The sequence below is a fragment of the Pavona decussata genome, unplaced genomic scaffold (assembly GCF_977016875.1).
Source record: "Pavona decussata unplaced genomic scaffold, jaPavDecu1.1 SCAFFOLD_366, whole genome shotgun sequence".
NCBI classification, from domain to species: domain Eukaryota; kingdom Metazoa; phylum Cnidaria; class Anthozoa; order Scleractinia; family Agariciidae; genus Pavona; species Pavona decussata.
The window spans coordinates 1,954,155-1,964,058 of NW_028145742.1; the positions used below are offsets into that span (position 1 = coordinate 1,954,155).

Genomic DNA, 9,904 nt, shown 5'->3' on the forward strand with positions numbered 1-9,904 from the left:
TATAAGTCAACAATTAAAATTAAATTTCTTATATTTATTCATCAGTCTTCGGGTATATTACGAACTCACAAATTTACCAGTTGGCTTGATAGAGGTTGATAGACCTTGGGCCCAGTTGCTCGAAGCATGGTTAGCGCTAACCCAGGTTAAACACCATGACAACCTATAGGTTTTAATACCTCTTAACCAATGGTTAGCGCTAACCATGCTACGAGTAACTCAGCCTTTCAGTAGATCGCCGCATCGGTATTGCGAAGGTAATGGATTCAATTTCCGTTCAGGTTTTTTTTTTTTTTTTTTTGCAGCTGATTACGTTGCGTGTATAACTTCGAAGCTCTTTCATCTATTAAATAGAAGTAACAGCTGATAGATTGTAAAAAGAGTTCATGGTGCTCATCAGTCTTTTCAAAATTCGCTGATACCACGAACCGAGAGAAAATAAGGGGACAGAGCGTGGGCTCCAGTCGTTTCTCCAATACACTCTTTTCATTTTTATTTTTTAAATAAGAACGTCTAATTTTGGGGCTGAAGCTGAACGTTCTCATCTTTTGGCAACTTTAGCCTGAAAAAGTTCTCAAGATGTTCTTTATTTCAATAAATCTGTGTGGACGTGACCAAGTCACCTATCAAGAGATTAAAAATATTGAAATTAAACTGAAAATGACAGTTGTCGGAACATGTCTTTGAAAATCAAAACTGTCGTCGTTTTTCTTAACTATTTGAACATGTTAAATATTCAATCAAGTTTTAGCACACACTCACCAGTTTTAATTTAAATATCATAGTGAAAATTTGATTACAATGATACATGTAAGGTATATAAAAATGATTTATACTGTATGAAAAATTCAATAAAACTCAGGGTGTGTCTGCCGTTAAAATTATATAGCGCAGAGTTGAGGTTAAAGTTCTCAAAAGGCGTTTGATATGGCTTGCTGTCGTGTCTCTAAATTTTTTCTTACTTTTTTCCCGTCGGCTGATCTAGCTCTATAATTTACAACAACAACAACAACAACAACAATTCATTTATTTACTTACAGATTCAGATTATATAAAGGGATTGTCCCGCAAATAGCCACAAAGCTAGTCGAGGCGGGACAAGACGAGCACGAGAAAATAATGGGAAAAAAATTACACTAAATTACAAACACGCTGGAAAACGGAAAACTTAACTTTACATAATAACGCAGATTTAGATAAGGCTATACATCAAAATCAAAGTAAATTATATGTAATTTTTTATTATCATTATATTACAATAGAAGAGATGAAAAGGGAAAAGGAAAATCAGATTATACTGGCAAAGAGAAGGACATGGATGATCAGTTTTTCATTTGGTCAATTATCGTTTCCACTTCAAAATAGGAGTCTGCAGTTTCAAGTATATCAAATAACTTTCCTTTTAGGGATTCTTAAAAAGATTTAAAACTTTTGGATGCAGGGGACCACACGACGCAAAACAAACTGTTCTGCATACGTTCCGTTGCCTTATCTCTCAGTGTAGCAGAAGTGCACGTGCCAGACGTGTTTTTACGTTTTCTACTTCTTTACATGTATCCTAAGGACCGTTATATAGGCCGTATTATTAGTTATATGTGCTCTAACCTTTCGTTTACCATTTCTGTCTACGTTCAAATTAAAACTTTTTGTAGCCGTTATTTTTTACCTATATGCATTTTATGTACTGTTACATACGCTACGTCGGTCATGTACACTAGTTAACCATTAACCGTTTATGTTTACGTTCTAATTTAACCTTTTAAGAGCCGTTAGTTTTTCTCATTGTAACTCTGGCCCTGAAGAAGACTAGTTGTACTAGTTGAAATATTGGCCCAAATAATTAAGCCCTTTGCCGTAGTGTCAGCCGTGTAATCAGTTTGGTCTATGGTATACCTGCAGAAAGGGATGAAATCCTTTTTTGTCTTCTTTATATTCTTATCTATCATCTAAAGACTTACTATTAGTTAATTCACAACTGTTTTCAGATGTTTTGACTAACTTTCTAAAGCAGAATAACTTCTTGTATTCACTGCGAAATGTTTGATTGAGGGCGCCATATATAATGGGGTTCAGAGAGGAACTTGTTAGTCCTATATTAGTGTAGAAGACGTAGGTCCCTCGCGATTGGGACCATCCTCCAAGCCCCATATCTACGAAGTCAATGATAAGAATAGGCGTCCAGCAAATGAAATATCCAAGAACAGTTGCAAATAAAGTACGCGTTAGTTTAATTTCTTCTGCGGAGAATCTTTTGACGGGCTCAGTGGCAAATTCCGCCCGTAAATTTTTAACACGTTTTGTGTTTAATCTCAAATGTCTGAAAACATTGAAATAGCAAAACGTGAGGACAATCAGCGAGAAGGAAATGTAGATGTAGACTACATCGGACGCAAGAGAAGACTTTTCTTCGTGAAAACAAAAAAACTTTCCGGGATGGAAAATGTACACTTTGCCACTACCAAGATAAGGGATTGGGGTGGTTAAAGCTATGACCCAGACTGCCGCTGTCATGAACTGCGTGCGCGGCATGGTGAAGAAGATTCGATGCTTTATCGGTCGAACAACGCGAAAAAATCGATCCACGGACATGAGAGCCATGGTAAGTAGAGAAGCGCTAACGGTTGTCATGACTACAAAGCCTTGAAACTGGCACCCAGCGAAGCCAGATATCCAACGTCCTCTGATAAGTGACGCCAGGGAGGGAGGGGTCCCCAGGCATGCCATACCGACATCTGACAGTGCGAGCGATGAGACGAGGAGGCCTGGGACGGTATGTAGTCTCGGTGTTTTGTACACAATGTAAAGAACGAGAAGATTTCCAAGAAGTGCAGTAGTGGCTATAGAACCATAGATCATGAATTCCAGAACAACTTGAAACGTGCTTCGCGAATGAAACATTTTTGCAAGTTGAAGAGGGTAATTCTCGGAGGCATTCATGTTCGATTTCTGTTAAAATAAAACGATTACTGGATACGTTCATTATCTTCCATTAATACTTAATTACTTAAGTAAGGGACGACAGGAAGTTACCATTAATATGACAACTTTACTTCTTACTTAACTCTTCAGTTTAGTACATTCGAGAACTATACAGTATTTTGCCTGTTCTGAATTGCCATAATGTTTTCTAAGTAATTGAATTCCTTTCTCGGCGAGGGGAAACTATCTGCTAAAAAAGCAGCTACTCAAATAATCGGTCACTGCTCTTAAAAATGTAACTAAGAAATTTTAAGGCCTTACACAAGAGAAGCCCATTTCTTAGCAATATAAAGTGGTGAAAATCATGGCATCATGTTCATTTGATAAGGTTCAAGAGTTGAAACTTTTTACCTTCAGTGAATTTCCAGTGCTTTTTTTTTTATTTGCGTTCCTTTCGCGTTGTTCTTCGGCTGATGATAATGTTTCTTTCCCACTGAATCTCTACAATAAATCACTGGCTGACACAAAACAAGATGAAGAAGCAATTACAGTGGTTGACAGTACAGGGCAACTGTGTAACTAAAAGTAAATGAACTGTCAAAACTTCAGATAGTCGCTTTTGTCCAAATTTAGTATTTTTGCTGAATTAGAACCAAATCTGCATAAAGTCTTCGCCTATTGATTTTATCGTCGTTTCCTTTGACAGTGTATTCTCTTTTTAACTTTTATGAAACTGGTGTTAAAATTTGTGTCTTTTGTGATGGTAAATACGGTTGAATATTCCACCTGTATCGGTAGAGAACAAGAAAATTTTAATAAACTTGATTAAACACGATGACATGAATTAAATTTCAAATTAAAAGTTGGAGCTATAGATGTAATAAACAAGCCGTTTTTGTTTAGAAATAGACTGTCTATACTCTCTGAATAGCTAGGGAAAGAATCTAGATGATTTTCTAACTTCAGGAAGCTTTTCTAACTTCAGGAAGCTTAATTCAAAGATCGGAGCAATTGGTGGACGTGACAGTAACGTCTAGTTATACAATTTGTTATCACACGCGATTGAAACTTATTTGTATAAACTTTGTGCATCATATTTTGCAGAATTTTCGACTTATTTTACGGCCAATGCCGGTCAAAGGGAATTACGTTTTTTTTAATTAAAACTATGTAAAAAGTGTGAACGTAACTATTCTAAAAACGGCTCAGTGAAGCATGGCTGCCACCCTCGCACTGTTTCTGGGCTTTCAGAGCTGTTTAGTTTAAATATTTTATGTATTTCTCTCTTCAGTGAAATTGGGATAAGAAAACAAATAAAAATGTTGTCTTTGGACGAGACTTTTAAAGCTAGCTTCTGCGTGATAAATCAGACAAGTTTTTTCCCCCTTAAAGAAAAAAGCAATTAAAATTGGACTCTGAGTTTTATGATTTGCTTAAAATAAGTTCTGTGATCAACAGCGAGTAATTAAGCGAGAAATATACCACAGGGAAATAATTTTCAATTTACCTTAAGAGCTGACAAATACTGTTTCGATTCTATTTTTGAAAAATCCCCGATCTTTACCTACGTAACTATCTTGATTTGAGCAACAAAATACTTTCCATACTTACGATTTATTGCAATCGGCGAAAATGAAAGGCCACTGAGATAATTGTTGGAAGTGGATTCAACTTCACAGTAACTTGGAGCCTATCTCGATACCGCGGTGGTTTTAGTTACGCCACTTGTTATACGTTAACATGCGTAAAATAACGAGAAAATAACAGTTATATAAATCAGAGTTGTTCCGGCACGGAACGGCTCAAAACTGCAGCGAGTGAAATAAAACTCTCCAGTTTGTTAAATTTGCAATAAAAAGACGTAAGCGTAAGTGATTAATCATGTGATTGTGGACAGCAAGCAGATAGACGATATGAAATGAAAAACAAAACTTGGTAATGTTCAAATAAGAATGGCATTGCAACTGGCACGGCCTTTAAATGAAACAAAATCATTTGAGGCCATCGAAATAAAACTGTTCGTGACTCAAATTCATGCAAAATAGCAGTTTGTAAATTGAAATGTCTCTTAATCCATCATCTGTTTTGATGGCCCACAGATTTGATGCCTAGCGCTCCAATTTGTGTCACAGAACCTTCGTTTCTTTTTGATTAGTTCAACAAGAATCGAAAGAAAGAAAGAAAGAAAGAAAGACAGAGAGAAAGAAAGAAAAAAAGGCATAAAAGCATAGGAAACATCATGGAGTTTCCATGAAAATTGGAGAGGCTCAATGACTGTCAGCTGGGCTCTAGTCACGTGTTCAGATGACGTCATATTCTTATTCTTCACCCACAATGACCAAAAGAGGACAGATCTGTTTTCAGTGTACATGTGTTATGCGCATGACTGTACATGTGAAAATTCCCAGAGGTCCCAGAGGCAATTCGTAAGGGCATGTTTTGAAAGGGCCCCGCGAGCCTCCCATGAAATCGTTTTTAGGAGAGTCATATTACCCTCTTCCTGTCCACACGTTTACGTTTTCGTTGATTTTCGTTTAAAAAACGCATTCACTTCAATGCGTTTTTGCCTTGCGTCCACACAAGTACTATAGCCTTGGGCAAAATACGTGCAGGTGGAAAATCCCAACCAATTAACAAGCGTATGTTTATTTTCATTCTGGCGTTTGCAAACATTCGTCACCATGCCATGACGTACACTGTCCATAAACATTTGAATAAATACATAAGTTCCAGTTTTTCGTGATATAGTAGCTTAAACGACGAAACATTTCATTAATGCTCTGTTACTCTTCAGGTCGATTTCCTCGTGGCATTGGATTTTCCGAAAGTTGCAGGTGCAACAAGGACTACTTACTTAAAGCTAACCCAAAAACCACGCTAAACGCTGGCGGAAAGATAGGTTATAAAATTGAGGTCTATGCCATCCGGTATTTTTTACTTCGAAGGGTATGACGAAAAAGAAAGTTCGTGATTTGAGTTACTAGTGCAAATAAGTATAGATGGGTTGGATTCAATTACAAGTTCACTTTCCTCCTTAATTGGATTTACGTCAAATGTGACATTGCTTGGATCAACTTTAACAGAGTCAGCGGAAATATCTTTCGCAATTACATTATGTTAGCCAATCAGATCACAGAGTTTCAAGGACCAGCTAGTTCACATATGATTACTGTTGGCGTTAACATATTTTGTTATAAACCTCAGCAATTAACGCAACATTGAAGAAAAAGCCTCAGTTGGATATCTACTTCACGAAGGACAAAACCAGAAATGATTGCTGAAAAAACACGAGACAATTTGAGAATTCATTTCCACTGAAATTCGTAAGGACTACCAGGGTATGCACGTATTGTGTAAAGTTTTAAAGGTGTGAATTATTTACAAATTTTGATTGCTTCAGCTCAAGGCTCAGTTTCAGCTTAAAGGCTGAAAACTGTGATTGTTGATGATAGCTTTCAGGGCTCGACAAAATCTAGAATATCTAGAACTGTGTCTTTTCAGTGGAAACCGAGATGAACATGAATTCAGCACAGTTTATTTAGATGCTAATGTGGACAGGGAAACCTAGTCCTAATTTCACCACACTTTAAACTTTTTATTCGCAGAATCTAACCTGTGACTCGTACCTCTTTTTGAGACTGAGTTATGCTCCATTTAAACAAAGTGTTTTCAACTGCAAAGCAATCACAGATCTATCTTTTAGATTCTGTCTAAGGATTTATATTTACCAAAGGGTATTTTCAGTGGCCTAGGTATCGTCAGCTTGAAATCTGTGTAAACACTAGTTAATGCTAATCGCTGCCTTTTTTGTGGTTTGCAAGTTTAGATATTTTACCTGGCCTGGAAACGACTTTATCCATATTTAATGAATTTGTTTTTAAGAGTACACAACTCGCACTGAGCGTCTTTGACTGCTTATATGTTCAAAAATATGCAAGCATCATTTCCGAAAAAAAAAAAAAATGGGATCTTGGCATTTACAATATCGCATAAGTTAAAATCTTCTTAGACAAAATGGCTGCCGTATTACGGGCGCAACGGGTAGCTCCACAAACTGTTTAAAAGTGATTCACTCTCAAAAGATCCTATCATTGACACCAAATGTAACGAACGGTTGATGCTAATGCACTATGTAGCGTTCTCATTTCATTTCACTCGAGTGTTTCACCTCCTTTGTCAACTTAATCACGTGACTGATCATTAAATTTGTTGTTATTAGAATGGCTTCCGTTCCCGACATCCTCCTGTCGGTCCTGTTCTTTGTGCTGATAGTGATTGACGTGTCCGGAAATGTGTTGGTTTGCCTGACTGTATATCGCAACAAACAGATGCGAAAACCAATGAACTATCTGCTGGTGAATCTTGCTGTAGCAGACATTGTGATTGGTGTATTTATGTTGCCGAGACATGTGTTTCACCTGTCATTTAAACACCCAACAGGTTGGTATACAGTATAGCAAACAACAGCTCTATCGCGTAGTTTTCTTAGATTTTGTCTGGATTTTGTATATAGAAAGTCAAGTTGATTAGAAGAAAACAGCAGAATTATAATAAGCTAGTGAGTAATGAGAAACAGATTATTAAAAATCAGTTTTCTCAAAGGCTCAAATCAAATCAAAACCAGAGTTAACTCGTTTCACTAAATAGCCAAATTTAGATATATTATATATCTCAACTTTAAAACAAATTCTAGGCAAAATTGTGAACCACGGTATTGAACCTGCCGCAAACTGAAATTATCACCGGTCCAAAGAGCGAAAACCCTCATAAACTAAGTCGGAATTTGTTTCGGTTTTAATCCCCTCTTTTAACAGAACTGTTTTAATCATAAAAATAAAAACATACACACTCACAAAAAACAAAACACTGGGATAGATAATAAACGGCCAGCGGATAGATGAGAAACGACGAAAAAGACAAATAACAATAGTAAGGTGTTTAATTTACAATGATAATTCTGCGTGAGCCCGGTTAGCTCAGTCGGTAGAGCATCAGACTTTTAATCTGAGGGTCATGGGTTCAAGTCCCCTATCGGGCGAGCATACTTTTTTTTTTATTTCATTTTATTTTTTTTCTTTATTTATTTGCAGTGTAATATCTTAGGTTTTTAACGACTGTAGTAGTAATGTTGATTTTTTTTTTTAGCTCAATGATTAAGTCTTAAAGAGGACCCTTATCGAACCCTTATGTAAATCGCTATTTTTCAGTTACACTGAAGTTGGCATCCTCATTAAAGATTATCATCATTCATTCATTTTTATATTTGCGTTATTCCAGCTCTTCAGTACTTAGTGTATAGTTCGTGAGCAGTCTGGTTTTCAGCTAAGTGCAATACATGCCTAACCCTACTTATCTGACATAGTAAGGATAGTAGAGATGACGTCAGACTGTTTACATGGTCATTAAAAAAAGTTATTACTCCGGCCAATCAAAACAGACGCAACGGACACAATCAATCAAGGCGCGTGGCCTGACCAATCAGAACTTAAGCAAATACATGACTTGAAATGCGTCGAACGTAGGAAAATGGGTTGGAGCATTGACAGCATTTTTGTTTGAGAAATTGGCACAAGTTCTCTTAGCCAATGACACAACTTAGTAAAGCAAAACCAAAAATCTCTATTTTTTTCGACACTCAAATGAAAAATGCTCTAGAACTAATCAAAGTGTGTTTGTCAATTTAGGTACATCCGGGAACTATCTGTGCAAGTTCATCACGGGTGGTGTGTTCATATGGCTGAGTGCTGCATCATCCGGGATATTACTAATTGCAATCGCCATTGCTCGCTATTTCGCAGTAGTGCATCCGCTGAGAAGAAATTTCCGCTTAACCAATAAGCACGTGCTGTGGATAATGGCTGTATCGTGGGGCTTTGCTTTGTTATTGACGGCACCAAGTATGTCCGCCATCGTCTACGACCCACAAAAAGATTTCTGCGTAGAGGACTGGGTTGAATGGTATCCAGAGAGAGGCCATGTTGCGTCTGTTTTCACCGTGAACTGCGCGCTCCCTATAGTATCCATGTCACTTTTGTATTCGAGAATCATTTACAAACTTTGGTGCAACCACGAACAGGTGACAAGTTCAGTTCAGTATGCCAGACTCAAAGCTCGAAAGCGCGTTACAGTCATGCTGATTATAGTAACACTTGTCCACACCCTGTGCTGGTCTCCAAACTATGTCCTGTACCTACTGATTTTCTATGCGCCTGGATTTTTTTACGGCTCAACCGCTTACACTACAACTGTGTTGTTGGTTCTTCTGAACGCAGCCGCTGACCCAATGTTGTACACGTGGTACATGGATGGTTTCAAGAGAGGCATGCGGAGCGTGCTCTGTTGTTGCCATAGGAACAGAGTGCAAGTTACGGTAGACACGCAGTCTGGTGGAAAAATTGCCCTAACACCTGTTCAACTTCATTTCTCTGTCACATTGCAACCGAACAACAACGACGGCATGGAAACAAGCAACTTTTGAGTCGGTTGACAAGAGAGTGAACTACATCGGCACCCTTACAAGAGGACTGGTGGGCCATTGCTGGGACGAGCCCCTTTAAACGCGAAAAGAATACCCAACATCGCTTTTTCGTACCAAGTTTAAGTGTCTTAACTTCAGAGGAATGATAGTCCTACACGAATCTGGAGGCTCCTAAAGTTAGGGCGGGCATCCATTCCACGTTGAACTCAAATTGCTTGGATGCTTTGTGACTACACGAGACGTCATAATATCCGCGGATTACTTTTCGAAATGACAAGTGAACTGTATTGTCCAAGGCAAGTTGGAGACTCAAAAGTGACATTCGAGAGAATTTATAGAAGAGGGATCCGTAGCTTTCTTATTATAATGTTCAGTCAGAAGCGCCGAGTGTTGCCCTCGGTACCTGAAGCATCTCTCGCACGAATGATGGATCACAAATGATTCGCTGCAGTGTATATCAAAGTGTTATATGAACCAGGAATGGTTCCCTGCTAGCAGAGGTCTCTC

At 37.9% G+C, this 9,904-nt stretch overlaps 2 protein-coding genes and 1 non-coding gene across 3 annotated transcripts; 2 read left to right on the plus strand and 1 right to left on the minus strand.

Annotated features, from left to right (window-relative positions):
• Positions 1–1,313: 1,313 nt before the first annotated feature.
• Positions 1,314–4,752, minus strand: LOC146452712 (neuromedin-K receptor-like). Its single transcript, XM_085097594.1, has 3 exons — positions 4,531–4,752; positions 3,331–3,437; positions 1,314–2,946 (listed from the first exon to the last, which is right to left on the minus strand). The coding sequence occupies exon 3, from the start codon at positions 2,935–2,937 to the stop codon at positions 1,936–1,938; it is 1,002 nt and encodes a 333-aa protein (XP_084953720.1). The 5' UTR covers positions 2,938–2,946; positions 3,331–3,437; positions 4,531–4,752; the 3' UTR covers positions 1,314–1,935.
• Positions 4,753–6,162: 1,410 nt separating this feature from the next.
• Positions 6,163–9,847, plus strand: LOC146452713 (galanin receptor 2a-like). The gene is made up of 3 exons (XM_085097652.1): positions 6,163–6,257; positions 7,139–7,359; positions 8,604–9,847. Exons 2-3 carry the CDS (start codon positions 7,140–7,142, stop codon positions 9,395–9,397), a joined length of 1,014 nt encoding a protein of 337 aa, XP_084953778.1. The 5' UTR covers positions 6,163–6,257; position 7,139; the 3' UTR covers positions 9,398–9,847.
• Trnak-uuu (transfer RNA lysine (anticodon UUU)) lies at positions 7,885–7,957 on the plus strand. The gene has a single exon. It is a non-coding gene; the product is annotated as a tRNA-Lys (tRNA).
• Positions 9,848–9,904: the final 57 nt, after the last annotated feature.